Raw genomic sequence first — 17,266 nt, 5'->3', positions numbered from 1 at the left:
CTTGTCTTTCCACCTAATTAATACTTTATTCTTGGCTCTCTCTCTATCTTTTCATCAATTCTTCCACACCTGGTTTTACTTCTTTTTTTTATCACTAACCTGTCGCTTTTGCCTTTGTCTTAATTGAATTTCAAAGTGTTTTTTTTTCTCAATATCTCTTCAAAATTCTTTAGGCAATCTCTTCTTTCTCTTGTTATTTATTTCTTAGCCTTAGCAAGGATTCAATACTTATCTCTACCTACATGAACTCTTGTCTTAATTAGCATAGGGTAGTGACAATTTAGTCAAAGAGGTTCACCTCATTAAGATGTTTTGTCTTCTTTGTCCTTTCTTGAAATCTTAAGTTCCTTTTCCATTTATCCTTTTTGTAATCATAAACTTTTACTTACTATATTATCTAGATATTCTTCACTCAATTTCGAAGGTTCATTTTTGGAAATTTTGATAGTGAACCCTCAAATCTTTGTTAATTGTAACCTTGATGTTGGATAGATTTGGTTTCGAATATAAATTTCTAGCAAAAAAATTAATTTATAGGTTGCCCTTGTTTCTATGCCCTAGCATCAAAAGTTCTATTGTGGAGTACTACTAATTCTATGCTTTGATTGATCAATATGACTTTCAGGCCCTTTCTTCATTGATTCTTGAAATTTTTAATTCGACATATTATGTTATTGCATCTACTAATTCGGTCAAATCTTATTCTATTGTTTTTATGTGGATTGTTTTTTGCTCAAATGTTCATTATAATTGGGTGGTACAATAACTATTTGTTCCTCTATTTGCAAAGTCACCTCATCTTTGGCAATGACCCTCTTGGAACACTCTATAGAAGCTTCTCTATCCTTCTCCATCCTTGTACATTATCTTTCATGTCTTTCCTAAATTTGTTTCAAATCCTTTCTTCTCCAATATTCGTTTCAAAAGCCATTTTAATTTCTTCAGAAAAAAATAACTCTGCATTTTGCTATCTCCCTTTGCCATAAGTGTTTTGATATGGAATTCCATTGATCCTTTTATCCATCCTAATAGCTCAAATTGTAATCTAAATTTGTCATAGGAAGTCTTCAAGTTGATCCAAGTCCTTGAACCTATTCAATGGGAGAGGCAACAAACCTAAAAGGGTTGAGTACTTACGAAGATATGAACCTACTTGCTAATGTGAACAAGCAATATGGTTAATGCCATAGTTTTCCACAATCCATGAAGTAGTTTCTTGTGTTTCTAGATTTGATTGTGTGCAATTTTTGCATGAATGTTTCAGATCACGCTCAATGATCCATCATCAGCATGAAAGAGAGCAAAAGAGCATGAAAGATGATCTGGTTGCAGCTCCAACAGGATAAGAAGAGTAAGAATATAATAGCCTCTTGAACCAACTCTCTTAAAAAAGTTATCTTACTTTCACAAGCCCTTTTAATTCCTTCAAAAAAAATCACTCTACCTTTTGCTATCTCCCTTTTCCATGAGTGTTTTGATATGGGATTCCATTGACCCTTTTATCCATCCTTATAGCTCAGATTGTGATCTAAATTTGTCATATGAAATCTTAAGTTGATCCAAGTCCTTGAACCTATTCAATAGGTGAGGCAACAAACCTAAAAGGATTAAGGTACTTATGAAGATATGAACCTACTTGCTAATGTGAACAAGCAATATGCTTAATGCTATTAGATTTCCACAATCCATGAAATAGTTTCTTGTGTTTCTAGATTTGATTGCATAAGTTTTTGCATGAATGTTTCAGATCACGCTCAGTGATCCATCATAAGGATGAAAGAGAGCATAAAGAGCATGAAAGATGGTCTGGTTGCAGCTCCAACAGGATAAGAAGAGTAAGAATATAATAGCCTCTTGAACCGACTCTCTTAAAAAGTTACGGTTTTTGAGGGCTAACTTAATGAAACCCAAGAGTTAGCACATTTCATACTACTGAACACAAAAAGCAAAACTCTTACTAGCTATCTCACTGAAATTCATTCTCCTTGTGAAAAATATAATAGATTGCAAGCAAGAAAAAGTCACAATTGTTAAGAAGGTGAGCACAGAGTCAAATTGAAGAGAGGGATTATTGTATTCTTGATTTCTTCTAAAGAGTTGTGAAACCATCCATTATATTACAATTCAAATTAAGTATTCAAAATTCAAACTGATCGCATCTTAACTATTACCAATTGAAAAAGTGATTTAATTTTGTATTGGACTTTCAATTATTATATAACAGGTTGAAATAGGATCTATAATTGAGATGTAATTCCTTAGCAAAAAAAACTTACAAACTGTATGTTCTCTTTTATTAATTCTGGAAGAGATGACTGTATCAGATCAAGTCCCTTTTGGTAATCCAATCTTCCAATGAAGCCAATCTACACAATTTTAATTCATTTTGTTAAAAATAAATATCTAATAACCCTAACTGAAAATAAGTAACTTCCCCAATCTCACCAATGGTACATCTGGCTTAACAGGAAGTCCAAGCTCTTTCTGAAGAGCAGCTTTGCATTCAGCCTGCATGGAAAAGCTATACAATATTTAGAGGGAAGTAAGAAAAAATGTCTACTTAATCAAGAATGATATACAAGATTGCAATTATGAATTCAAAATAAAATCCAAAACCTACCTTTCCTGAAAGATCCTCCGCAGAATATTGATGTGCAATGTATTTGTCTGTAGTTGGATCCCAATCATCAACATCTATACCATTTGTTATGCCTATTTCACTCAAAAAGAAAATAATAGGTATTGTTAGAAAGCAATTCCACATTACATTTGAAGAGCTTTGAATTTTTTGAAGGCATGAAACCTCATATTCATCACACCATTAATTACAGATTTTCTGCTTTGTAAAAGCTCATTTAGACCCCATCCACCTTCACTTGTCGTTATTTCCCAAGCATACCCCTGACCAAAGGAAGCAGAAGAGAGTAGAATGGTTAATAAAACTAAAAACACAATTAAGGCGCAGATGATGAGGATATTCCTCATTTCAGCATTGAGAATACTCCAAACGTGCATGTTAAAACCTTGAGGAAAAGCAAAAAGTTATAGACATTTAATTTCACCCATCTATAATTGTACAAATAACTTTGGTCGAAAGAAGCTTCTTTACAAGCGTCAATTTGAAATGGATAGAAGATTATTTAAGAAATTAGTGAGAGATCATTTCCAGAAGACAGAGATCTCAAATTACAAACATAAACAAAAACTATGCTTTCTCAGTGCTACTGAATCTCTGAGACTGTAACAGCATAGGCACACTATGTTTGAAATCCAAAAATTGTCAAAAAAGGATATTTATACATAGCATTGGGAAGATGAGGAAACTAACCTCACTAACTGTCAGAATTCTATCTGCTGTAACAATTGCACCTTTCAGGTGACTAACAGCTTCACCTCTGTCGAGAGCATGCTTTCTTGCCCATGTTGGATATACCCACTCCAATGCACCATACCAATCAGGAGGTAATCCTAGATTCCCATATGTTGTTGCAGGCTCAACACCCTTGATGAAGGAAAAGAATAAGAAAAGATGGTGCTGGGATACTTCAATCATAGTTTCAGAATTTCTAAAGTAAACCTTTAAAATGTTTAGCAAATTGTGAAAGATATCTTGGAAAATTAAGCAGATAACTTGCAGGAAAAAAAATGAAATGTGTCTCTGTCTAGTATTACTACCTGATGAGCAAGGTTGTGTATTGCAAGAATACTGCGAGCATCATGATAAACTCCATATGGGCGATACTTAGCTGCAATTATACTGGAATAAAGAACACACGATAACTAACAAACAAACTAAACAAATCCTACCATGATTGAGAAAACGGTTAACTTACAAGTAATAAGTATTTATTATTTACACAAGGTCTATAATCTATAATAAATTGGTTGGAACGGCCAAAAATGCCCAGAGAAATAGATTAAAACAAAATCATTGATTTAAAAACCCTTTGAAGTTGAAGAAGGTTCAAATGCAAAAAATGACATTATTAAATGTAGAACAAGGATAACTTACACAGGCACAAGGCTTGCATGCCAATCATTTGCTATAAATAAGCACTTTTCTCCATAGGTAAATCCTCCTAGAGGAAGCACTAAAGGAGCCTCACAAACTGCGTGGCATAAAAGTGAGAAACGGAACTGCAAGACAGATAGACAAATCAATCAAAGTATTGGCACTAAAACATATAGTGTGAAAAAATAATTAATCAATTAAAATGGTACCTGATTGTCCCCAAATGCACCAAAATTATCACCATATGGATTCCCAGGTCGATGATAAGATGGATGGTCAACAAACACCTAATAAAAGAATAAAAGATTAAACCTTTTACAAAAATTTGAGAGAGAGATGCAAGACAGAATCACGAAAGGTTATTCACATCAAAACAAGAAAAGAAAAAACTCCACACATAGCCAGACCCATAATGCAACTTTTACATCTTATTTGATATTTCATTACACAATTGTGCCATGAGAATTTGAACAGGTGTTAAGATCGTGCATCACTACCCTTTACTGTAGGGATATTTGGTAAATATATGTCCTCTATATCCATTCTGTTATGAATAAAATAAAAATTACTCCCTTGAACATTTATTTGCAATTATTTCAGTCTAGGAATCGGAAGAATTCCTTTCCTCAGAATTTATTCCAACATTGTGTATTCATTCTATATTTTCATCTTTGTTCTGTTTACAATTTTATACCAATCTGCACTGTGATTTCAGTATCCCTTGTTTCCTTGTATATATCATAATATTGATACTTCAGTGAAATTTAGCATGTGCTATAGCTAGATCATAAGAGCTGCAGAAATGGACAGGAAAAATGGGAGCATATTCTTAACTTACCAAAACAAGGAAACGACTAAGGTTTAAAAGCAAGTAAAATACTGGGAAATTTCAGTTACAGGAAGAACATTTGTCTGAATAAATTTTAGGATGAAACAACTTGGAACAACACATTGAAAAATAGAAGATATGCAAAATGCAAAAGCAAGAAGAAACTAAGGAACAGAATGCACAGGTGAGCATCAGACAACATCCACATACATACAACTACCCCAAATCCCAAAGCCTGGAAACAAAAAAAATGACAAAGACAAATATGGAAACCAAACTTATATGCAAAACATATAAATGGGTAATTCTCCATTGATTAAAAGACCACTCATATAATCTATTCCTCAACTTGAAAACTAACGTACCATTATCCGAATGGAAAATATATTAAAGGACATTATTAGGGTGAATGTTATATAATGATATTATCTTCAGAACTTCCAAGTCATAATTGTTGAAGTCAGTCATCTATTACAACCTGTTTCTAGCAATTTTAAACTCTTCCACATTTAGCAAGATTGCATAATTCTGAATATAAATGGTACAATACATTTATATACAAGGTGATCAATACAAAATAGTGATAATATTTTTAGAATAAAAATTGTATCTCTTCTAAAAGGCACTATCATATCTCACCTCATTTGGAAACAATCTATATTATATTTCATCAACTAATTTCTCAATGTGTGCAACTTGTCCATCCCTCATCAAAAAATAAAAAATAACCATGATAGTCCAAAAGAATGGCTTTTTGTTTGCTCTCAAGTGGTTAACCTAGAACCACTAATTGTCCCAACTAGGCATCCTATTCTATTACCAAGATCCAAGATTGGAACTAGCTATTTACATAGAAATCACCAATTTTCTTAAATACACAACCAAGACACACACAAGAGACAATAGGCAAAAGACTTCATTATAGTAGACAACCCTAAATTACAAAGTAAATATTACTATTTGGGATCAATGGTTATGATTCCATAGTCTACTTCCTCAAACTCCCTTATGTTTGCAGGCCATTTACCAATTGGCAATTAATCCCGTCCCTTGGCCTAGAATAGAATATCTCATGGCTCCAAGGCCTTTAATAGCGTGATGGGTCCCATGCCCCGATACCTTTAATTCTTGTCAAGGAATTAGTTGATGTTGTACGAATGCCCATACAATGTTTACAGTTTTCTACACTTACGCCCATGTAGGTTTCAACCACCCACATAACTAGACATTACCCTTTAGTGATGCCTATCCTTCTATGTTAGCCACATGGCTGCAAAGCTGCATTGTTGGCGCAAGGGTTTTGAGTGGGGATCTAGTTGTCTTCCACTATCCTTGCCATTTCATTCTCAACCCACCTAATCATAACCTTTCTTCAATAGTATTCCATATTAGTTCCATCACCTACTGGTGATCACCATATCCTCCTCAAACATTGGCAACAAGTATCTTGGCAATGGCATACATTTGGTGCACAAATTTCTCTAGCACCAACTATAGATGCAAACTATTACATGAGGATTGAAGCCCGAACAATTATTTCTTTTAAATGCTTCAACTATTTTGCGAGCCATATTACATCCCTCTTGGAGAACTTTGCATTTTGGACCCACAAACATTATTTATATTTTTTTATCGCCCCAAAGTTGGAGGCACACACAGAAGTTGCCACATGTCATCTTAGAGCATTTCCTTGAATGTCCACATGTTGTTATTACTTCGCAGTGCACAAGCATGACACTTGTTAGTTAATGAAGATGGAGACGTTATAGAAGGCAATGGGCCCAAACTTTTTCCGAAGGGGTTCCTATGTTTGACACGTATCGACTTGGTGCATCTTCAAGGCTCCAAAAGTAAGCACCTTCATAGTGCACTAAAGTTCCATGTGTTAGGGATAAGGCATTGCTTTCCTTTTATGCTAAGTTACTCAAGGCTCCACCTAAAGGTAAGCACCTCCATAGTGCACTAAAGTTCCATGTGTTAGGGATAAGGCATTGCTTTTCTTTATGCTAAGTTACCCAATTCTCCCCCTGGCCCTTCAAACCAAGCGAATTTCAAACTAGTCCTTGCTGCTGGTCTTGGTTCCCTTTTGGGTTCGAACTGAAGTAGGCTACTTCCTCTAGGCCAAACTTAGGTCAAACTAGGGTAGACCATGGTAGACCAAGTGCAAAACACATACTGTTCCACTTGAAAACATAATTTAGTGCAGAAAAGGATTATTACAGAATTTGCATAAAGATCTTTAACATTACAAAACAAAATTTTCTTAAGTTATCATATTTATTACATCAAAATCAACCACCCTCAAGATTTCTTCTAGAGAATCTTTTATATACAATTGCTGATAATGATGCCTATCCGATTAATTGAAAGCTTTGTAAATCATATTTTAAACATTATTAAAGTTTAAACAATATCTACAATACGTGAAGGGAGTCGCAAGCTACTTATATAACATTTTTCAAGTAGGATGTTAATTACGAACAAACAAGCTCTCTGTACAATGAAAAAATAATAAGCATTTGACAACTTGGAGAGCAGGAATGCTATTAGCGCTGCTGATCCCATTGACATTGGCACTGTTTATCAATCAACTAAGGCCTTTGATGAAGAAGAAGAAGAAGAAGAAAAAGATGTAGATTAAGATAATCCATTAGATGATTGAAACTTAGTATGAAGTTCTAATTGTTGAGAGAGTGGACAAAATAGATGGCAATGGCCTGTGTGCACATGAAGTAATAATGAGCCAAGCATCATTATCTCGTAGGTGGTTATGCCATAAATCATAATGGCATATACAAACTTCTCAAAAGACTTTTCTTGTACTTCTACAAACAATGTTTTCCATTCTTGGATCACCATTGTTGTTTGCATATGTCAAAAATTTCACTTGATCTCTATACACTCTATTCCCATTACCTTATATCAAGAGATTTCTTATTTAATGTCATAGCCCTTACCACTTGATTTACAATGCTGAGCACCTCTTCTTGTCTAATGATGTTTGTTTATCTTTTCCACTTGGTTGGAAGGATCAACAAGACTTTGTCAACTAGTAGTCGGTGCATTGCTATCTCAACCCCACTCTTCCCTTGTATGCTTCTTTGTAGTGAAAATGGTTTTGTTTACCTAACTCCAACTCCCAACTTAGACCCACTTTGACTTCAATTCCATTTCAAGATGGATTCTAACCATGGATTTGTACAACTAGATTTCTTGCCTTAGTCATCTCCTACATTATCTTCTACTATCTTTAAGAACCATCTAGTCTCTTGATCCTCAGAAAGTTGTGGTCTCGTCCCATCTTTATTGGAGTCTAATGGTATAAATATATTAAACCAAACCCATCTTCTAAGGTGATGATGCTAAATCTTTTGTCTTCTACCTGGTAAAATTAATGCATGCATTAATGAAAAAAAGCATACTAGATGGAGTGGTGAAAATATATCTTTATTTGCACATGAATTTATTTAGAAATAGATCAGAGATGGTTAACCAAGACTTAGACTTGTTTCCTTTACAGTTCAAAGGCTATTTAAAATTGTCACAAGAACACAATTGTCTATCAACTAACACCTATTAAAACCTGAAATTCAACAAACAATTAATCCATAGTTGAATAAAACCATAATAGCAAAACATTATAAAGCAATTGTATGTCGGCTAGACATAACATTATGTTATAATTGTACATTATGTGAACATATAGGTGTGTGGAATTATCCCACATTAGTTGTCATTTTAAGGTCACTAGCTAGTGACACCTTAGGAGATGGTTGTACAAGCTCTGATCACCAAGCTTTCAAGTGAGAAACGAAATAAAGAAACCTAACTTGCATATTTTGAATATTTGTGTGTTCCATCATCTGTCATATTCTTCAACAACATGGATCTTTTACTTATGTATTAACATTTTCCTCACATGGTATAGATGTCCAAGTACACACATGAAAGCAGTATCAGCATTTGTCTAACAAAATACTTCTTCATGGATACCTTTTGTAATGTCCCCTTTCTAGCATTCATAGCATGATGTTGTCGTTAGCCTATTTCCCCACAGTCCCGTAGGCTAACTAGGACATTAAAGGGGCTCAGAGGCCATTTGGCTTAGACAGTTTCAGTTGCAGGTCTTTCTGAGGGGTTCTGAGGCAACTTTGGGCATACTTACTATTTATAGTAAGTCATCTTGGACATGGCCGGACATTCAGTCACAGTGGTATGTTGATGGTAATTGTTTAAAATCGACAAGAAGACTTATTTATCATTGATAAGATTTGTTATGCATTGATAAAGCCATTTTATAAAGTTAAATTTAAATATTTAACTTTATTAATGCATAGACTATAGTTTGTGAGAAATATTTAAATTAAAAGAGTTCCCTTTATTTTTATAACACATTGGAGACATAAGGTACATAAAGGGAGTTATGTTTTATCCCACATTGAGAAAACGAAGGATTGAGCTCTTGTGAGAACACTATAAAAGAAATGGAAGAGTTTTTTTTTTGTATGCTTGGATGAAGATTAATGTTATGTTGCTGGATATCTGATTATTGGGCTTGGAGGACGGAATCCCTCTTTGCTAGCATTCTCTTCGCTGTTGGAAGACACAGTCAGGAGGATCAAGGGTGTTTTCACTTCAGGAAATACACTGAGTTTCATTTGGGGCGTTTGCATAAAGAAATTTACAAGGGTTTGAGGTGCAGATATGAAGTTAGTTATTGCTATAGTGCCGCATGAACAGTATTTTGCTACAGTCGGCATGAACAGTATTTTGCTACAGTACAGCGTGAACAGTGTTGGTATCAAGTTTACTTGTTTTTTCGGCTGATTAGAAGTTTGGAGGGCTGGCCGACTACATCTGCAAAATACTACGACCACTAATTCCAGGTTCCTTCTATCAAATTTTGATATTTTGCATAATAATTGTTGAATACAAGTCTGAATAGTTGTTGCAGCCTTTAAGGCAGCTGTAAGTGCACATCTACATTTAAAAATCACCCTTTATTAGCAGATTGAAAGAGTTTCCAGATTTTTCATATACTATTGAATGTGTGCCAAGTGTTTCTGAAAATGTTATGATGTGTATTATGCATTTTAATGTCACTTCATAGTTGTTTGTAAATCTACTCATTGGAAAGCAATTTATTGAGGAAATCAGCTTTATGAGTTTGCATACAAAGTGTTTGACAATATTCCTTAAGTTAAATTTCTGCAAGTCAAAGTTCAAATCAGGGGAGGATATTACAGTGGTATCAGAGCTATAAGTCCTGCCATCCTGTGGAGGTCTTATAGGAAATTTGGAACTGGCAGATAGAGGGGAAAGTGTTTGATGAAATGTCAAAACACTAAAATCAGAGCATTTATGTTTGAGCATGCGCCAGGGGCCTTATAATTTTCGCAATACCAGAGCAAGACAAAGTAGGAGTTCAGACCTGCAAAGCAAATAGTCTAGTTCATCCGTACAGGGGGGTATAGAATCCAGTCATACAGACACAGCGGAGGTATTCTTTGATCAAGACAGCAATATGGCTGACCGAGATGACAGGAATACAAGATTAGGTGGAGGCGGGAATGTCAGTCCAGAGCCTGGAGAGGAAAGATTCTTACAGTTATTAGAGACCTTGGTACAGGGTCAGCGAGTAGCAGAACAAAGGGCACAGGAACAGAATCAGAGATTGGATCTTATGATGCAGATGATGGCTCGTCAAATGGGGTTGAATGCTAACATGGGTGGAGGAAATAATCAGAATGGTAACAATCAGAATGGAAATGATCAGGATGGGACACATAATGGAGATGAACAAGTTGGGAACAATTTCGGTCATGCACCCCAGCGAGCTAGGACAGTGAGTTCAAGGCCCATGATTCCTACATTTCCTCCTAGAGCTCCAGAGCAGCTCGTACCAGAGCCCCAGATTACTGATATACAGGACCAGTTGAGGAGAGATTGGGAAGCCGGAGGGCCAGATTTTACTGCTGCAATTACCTTTAGGGAGTATATGGATGTGCGGATTAAACATATGCCACGTGGACATGACAGGAACCAGAGCTATGAGCTACGGAAGAAAGTAGGGAGACTTGAGTTACCATATTATGATGGCTCAAGAAAGTCTACAGCAAGAGCTTGGGTTCAAAAGCTTGACACATACTTTCAATTGAACCCTATGCCCGAGGAAGAAGCGATTAAGTATGCAGCAATTCATCTGGATGGGTTAGCACACGAGTGGTGGCATCATGGTATGGTCACTATGGGACATGCACACATTACCTCATATATGGAGTTTACAGAGAGGCTGATTGAACGTTTTGATAGGAAGGATCCAGAACTCCATTTCAAGGAGTTAGCTCAACTTAAATAGTGGGGATCATTGGAAACATACATTTCAGAGTTTCAGAAACTTGCAGTGTTAGTAACAGATGTATCTGAACGGAGGATACTAGTTCTATTTATGGATGGGTTAGCTGATCCGTTGAGAGGGTGGATTAAAGCTCTCAACCCTCCCACTTTGCAGGAAGCCATTAAGAAAGCTCGTGACATGGATTCCTCTTCATCTTCAAAAAATAAATTCCAGGCAAAGAGTTTCCCTTCAAGGAAAGATAAGGACAGGAAACCTTTTCATAAAGAGGTTTAGCCAACTAAGGAGGAAAGTAAGAGGTTGGACAATGAGACACTTAATGATCTCAGGAAGAAGAAGCTTTGTTTTCATTGCAGGGAGCCTTGGAATTTGTCACATAAGTGTCCATTGAAAGAAAAAGCTATGCAGATGGAGTACTTTTCAGCCGAAGAGTCAGTAGATGGAGATTCAGAGCAGTCATTCGAATCAGATGGAGATGATGATAGTTCTTCACAGTAGGAAGCACGCGGTGATAGCACGATAGCTCAGTTGTCAAGTATACAGGAGGTCGTCACTTTCAGAGTTAGGGGAACCTTGGATGGCCAGAGAGTTGTGGCACTCATTGATACAGGGGCGACACATAACTTCATTGATGAGAAGTTTGTGACACGCAGAGGGCTACATACAGAGGAGCATAGGGGATTTAAGGTGATGGTTGCCGATGGCTTCAAAATTGAATGTACCAAGAAAATCTCCAACTTGTAGCTTCGTTTGGGAGATTATGACATGACAGGAGATTTCTTTGTGGTCAACATTGGTGATCAGGATATGGTGCTTGGGATGAACTGGATGAAGTCTCTGGTAGAGTTTACATTTAACCTTGAGAAAATGGAAATGAGGTTTGAGGCAAATGGTAAGAAGATAGTGCTCAGAGGTTTGTCAGATGGGAGACTTCGAGTGGTGTCACTCAAGCGGATGCAGAGTTTCTTTAGACATGATCAGGTGCAGTGGGCAGCAGAGTTTAGAGTAATGCCTGAGATGACAGAGCAGCATAAACTAGAGTATCCACCTGATGTACAAAAAATAATAACCAAACATACTAAGGTGTTTGGTGAGATACCTCCAGGGAGACCCCCGGATAGGGGAATCGAGCATGTTATTGAATTAGAGGAAGGGGCTAAGCCAGTTATCATCACACCTTACCGCCATCTGAAGAGATATAAGGATGAAATAGAAAAGGCAATTAAGGAGTTGATTGACATGGGGCACATACGGCCAAGCAAAAGTCCTTTCGCTTCGTCAGTAGTATTGGTGAAGAAGGATGGTACAATGAGGATGTGCATTGATTATAGGGAGCTAAACAAGAAGACAATCAAGAACCGATGCCCTATCCCACGCATCGATGAGCTTATTGATGAATTGCATGGTGCATGCTACTTCTCCAAGATTGATTTGAGATCCGGCTACCATCAGATACGGGTTAGAGAGGTGGATGTGGAGAAGACAGCTTTTAGATGCCACTATGGACATTTTGAGTTCTTAGTCATGCCCTTTGGGTTGACAAATGCCCCTGCCACTTTCCAATCCTGTATGAATAGAGTGTTCAGAAATCAGTTGAGGAAGTTTGTGTTGATATTTTTTGATGATATACTGATACACAGCCGTACTTGGGAGGAACATTTGAAGCATATAGATACAGTGCTCAGTATTCTAGAGAGGGAGTCATTATATGCCAAGATGAGTAAATGTGAGTTTGGGATGACAGAGTTGCTCTATCTAGGGCATATTATTAGTGCAGGAAGTGTTCGGGTTGACCCAGACAAGATCAGGGCCATTCTGGATTGGCCACCACCGAGGAACACTTCACAACTCAAGGGATCTCTCGAGCTTTGTGGGTTCTACCGCAGATTTGTGAAGGGATTTTCACAGATAGCAGCACCACTTACAAATTTGACACGGAAAGATAGTTTCAAGTGGTCAGAGAGGGCTCAGGATTGTTTTGACAGGTTTAAGGAGCTGATGAGTACATGTCCTGTTTTAGCCATTCCAGATTTCACCAGGCCTTTTGAGCTGCAGTGTGATGCCTCGGGAGAGGGCATAGGAGCTGTTCTCATGCAAGACAAACATCCCATCGCATATGAGAGTAGAAAATTACGAGGTGTGGAGAGAACCTACAGCATCTACGACAAAGAGATGCTAGCAATCATGCACGCGCTAGCTAAGTTCAGGCAGTACTTAAAGGGAAGCCGATTCACAGTAAAAACAGATCATAATAGCTTGAAACATTTCCTTGGACAGAAGGACCTTAATGACAGGCAACAGAAATGGGTGAGTAAATTACAGGCCTATGATTTCGACATAGCCTATGTCAAAGGGAAGAAAAATATTGTTGCAGATGCTTTATCTAGAAGGCCTCATTTGCTTGTTGTTGGGATAGTCATGGATGATTGGAGAGAGATGATCTTGGCAGAATATGCTAAGGATAGTTGGGCATCTAGCATTATTGAGGGAGCTATTCAAGATAGTCGATACACTGTCGTAAATGATCTGATCATCTACAAGGAAAGGATTTATTTAGTACCCGGGTTTGCTATGAAGCAGAAGATTTTGAGGGCATTTCATGATTCACCAATGGCAGGACATCCCGGATTCTTTAAGACATATCGGCAGGTGAGAGAGCGCTTCACTTGGAAAGGACTCAAATCAGAGGTGCTTCAGTTTGTTAGGGAATGCCTTGTGTGTCAGCAGAACAAACAGGAATATTCTTTTCCGGGTGGTTTACTACATCCCCTACCCATACCAGAGAAGAAGTGGGATAGCATTTCCATGGATTTTATCATAGGCCTCCCCAAGGCACGGGGTCGGGATTGTATCTTTGTTGTGGTAGACAGATTGACGAAATTTGCACATTTCTTTGCAATTTCGTCTACATATTCAGCAACACAAACAACAGAACTATTTTTTCGAGAGGTATTCAGACTACATGGGATACCACGGAGCATAGTCAGTGACAGAGATAGAAAATTTATGAGCCACTTTTGGCAGGAGTTGTTCAGGTTATGTGGAACAGAGCTCACTCCGAGTACCAGCTACCACCCCCAAACTGATGGGCAGATAGAGATAGTGAACAAATGGGTTGAGGGGTACCTTCGAAACTACATTGCAGGAGAGCAGAAGGCTTGGGTGAAGTGGCTACATCTAGGGGAGTACTGCTATAATACCTCTTTCCATATGTCTATTCAAATGTCCCCTTATATGGCACTATACGGGTATGATGCTCCTAATTTTTTGGATTTGTTATTTGGGGACAGCAGGGTGCCTAAGGCCAAGGATACTTTGCAGGAGTGTCAGGACATTATGCGATCCTTGAAGGAAAATTTGCAAAAGGCACAAAATCGGCAGAAGCAATATGTTGATCAGCATAGGGTTGAGAGGTCTTTTGAGGTGGGAGATATGGTGTAGCTCATGTTACAGCCGTATAGACAGTCCTCTCTCAAGAAGAGTGGAGCAGGAAAATTGAAACCACGCTACTATGGACCGTTCAAAGTAATCAGGAGAGTGGGCGAAGTAGCTTATGAGTTGGAGTTGCCTGCAAACAGTAAAGTGCATAATGTGTTCCATGTGTCACACCTTAAGAAGGCATTGGGTCACAATGTGGTGCCTTCAGTAGTATTGCCACCTCTTGATGATGAGGGGAAGCTTATCTTGGTTCCCGAGGCCATACTTGACTCCAGGGAGAGGGTGCTTCGCAGGAGGACTATCAGGGAGTATCTAGTGAAGTGGAGGAACCTACCTGTCGAGGATGCTACTTGGGAAAATGAGCAGATATTGCAGCATCCAGAGCTGAAATTGCTTGGGGACAAGCAATTTTGGGAAGGGCGGACTGTAATGTCCCCTTTCTAGCATTCATAGCATGATGTTGTCGTTAGCCTATTTCCCCACAGTCCCGTAGGCTAACTAGGACATTAAAGGGGCTTAGAGGCCATTTGGCTTAGACAGTTTCAGTTGCAGGTCTTTCTGAGGGGTTCTGAGGCAACTTTGGGCATACTTACTATTTATAGTAAGTCATCTTGGACATGGCCGGACATTCAGTCACAGTGGTATGTCGATGGTAATTGTTTAAAATCGACAGGAAGACTTATTTATCATTGATAAGATTTGTTATGCATTGATAAAGCCATTTTATAAAGTTAAATTTAAATATTTAACTTTATTAATGCATAGACTATAGTTTGTGGGAAATATTTAAATTAAAAGAGTTCCCTTTATTTTTATAACACATTGGAGACATAAGGTACATAAAGGGAGTTATGTTTTATCCCACATTGAGAAAACGAAGGATTGAGCTCTTGTGAGAACACTATAAAAGAAATGGAAGAGTTTTTTTTTTGTATGCTTGGATGAAGATTAATGTTATGTTGCTGGATATCTGATTATCGGGCTTGGAAGACGGAATCCCTCTTTGCTAGCATTCTCTTCGCTGTTGGAAGACACAGTCAGGAGGTTCAAGGGTGTTTTCACCTCAGGAAACACACTGGGTTTCATTTGGGGCGTTTGCATAAAGAAATTTACAAGGGTTTGAGGTGCAGATCTGAAGTTAGTTATTGCTATAGTGCCGCATGAACAGTATTTTGCTACAGTTAGCATGAACAGTATTTTGCTACAGTACAGCGTGAATAGTGTTGGTATCAAGTTTACTTGTTTTTCCGGCTGATTAGAAGTTTGGAGGGCTGGCCGACTACATCTGCAAAATACAACGGCCACTAATTCCAGGTTTCTTCTGTCAAATTTTGATATTTTGCATAATAATTGTTGAATACAAGTCTGAATAGTTGTTGCAGCCTTTAAGGCAGCTGTAAGTGCACATCTACATTTAAAAATCACCCTTTATTAGCAGATTGAAAGAGTTTCCAGATTTTTCATATACTATTGAATGTGTGCCAAGTGTTTGTGAAAATGTTATGATGTGTATTATGCATTTTAATGTCACTTCATAGTTGTTCGTAAATCTACTCATTGGAAAGCAATTTATTGAGGAAATCAGCTTTATGAGTTTGCATACAAAGTGTTTGACAATATTCCTTAAGTTAAATTTCTGCAAGTCAAAGTTCAAATCAGGGGAGGATATTACACCTTTTCTTTGTTGAGAGAACCTTTGACTAGAGCAAGCTCAAGACTATAAAATGTATTTAATCCTCCTTTATTGATCCATGACATCATCTATAGTCAGCCACCATTACTCTATTTTCTAATTAATGTTGAACATTTTTCTAGTATTGTGTATAATGTTCAAGTACGCATGTAAAGGAAAAGCTGGTAATTACCTAACAAAAAGTTTTTTCGTGTCTATATTTCCTTGTTGGAAGGACCTATGATTAGAAGAAGATCAAGACCCATCACTCAAGAAAATGATGTAGACCATAATCAATCGATTATCCTCCTCAATTGATTCGCCAATTTTTTTCTTTATAGTCAATCACCATTAATCACTTTTCTAACTAATGCTGAATTTTAGTCTAACAAAACTGAATACAGCATGTGAATCCATAACTTCAAATTTATTTACTTTGGTCAAAAGCTAGAATTCTCAACCTTAGTTGAATTTATTGAATATGTATTCCAATTTCCTCATTGGCATTAATTACAATAGTTAAATCTAGGTAAGAAAGCAAAGCTCCTGGAAAATAGTTCTAGAAAAACCAATTCCTATTCATTAGGAAACCAAAAAGAGCAAAATCACTGTAAAATTAACAGTTACAGTAAATGCCAAATCCTTCCAAATTAGATGAGAAACAACTACTTTTGCAGCTTTCAAGATTTCTTTTCAGTACTGCAGATCCCTAAACTTCATATGAGAAGCATTGCAAATAATATTCAAAAGAGAAAAAGTATCGTTGAAACTTGATACCAAGATTCCATTAGCTGATTGACCTTGGTGTCTGATTAAATGCTCTGATCCTGCATTAATGGCAAAGGATTTTACTGATATATTTTCTTCCAAAACAAGGTCTTGCATCACAACATCAACTAGCCTGAAACCTCTTCATTCATCTGGAACACATACTACCCATGAGACAAAGAGCAGTACACT

The 17,266-nt window shown here is 37.2% G+C and overlaps 1 protein-coding gene across 1 annotated transcript in view; it reads right to left on the bottom strand.

The window, feature by feature from the left end:
- Nucleotides 1-17,266, bottom strand: part of SS1 (glycogen/starch synthase, ADP-glucose type) — a 70,232-nt gene that overhangs the window by 11,090 nt on the left and 41,876 nt on the right. The window contains exons 3-10 of the mRNA XM_089820966.1: nucleotides 4,222-4,299; nucleotides 4,013-4,137; nucleotides 3,676-3,757; nucleotides 3,329-3,502; nucleotides 2,820-2,901; nucleotides 2,621-2,712; nucleotides 2,446-2,508; nucleotides 2,277-2,366 (exon numbers count right to left, since the gene is read on the bottom strand). Of these exons, the coding sequence (XP_089677092.1) occupies nucleotides 2,277-2,366; nucleotides 2,446-2,508; nucleotides 2,621-2,712; nucleotides 2,820-2,901; nucleotides 3,329-3,502; nucleotides 3,676-3,757; nucleotides 4,013-4,137; nucleotides 4,222-4,299 (786 nt within the window). The remainder of the gene's footprint in view (nucleotides 1-2,276; nucleotides 2,367-2,445; nucleotides 2,509-2,620; nucleotides 2,713-2,819; nucleotides 2,902-3,328; nucleotides 3,503-3,675; nucleotides 3,758-4,012; nucleotides 4,138-4,221; nucleotides 4,300-17,266) is intronic.

The sequence above is a fragment of the Cupressus sempervirens genome, chromosome 3 (assembly GCF_028749045.1).
Source record: "Cupressus sempervirens isolate cs-2001-9-10 chromosome 3, ASM2874904v1, whole genome shotgun sequence".
Taxonomy (NCBI): Eukaryota; Viridiplantae; Streptophyta; class Pinopsida; order Cupressales; family Cupressaceae; genus Cupressus; species Cupressus sempervirens.
Note: the sequence above shows the minus strand (reverse complement) of the source record. Positions and strands in the feature narration are given on the sequence as shown.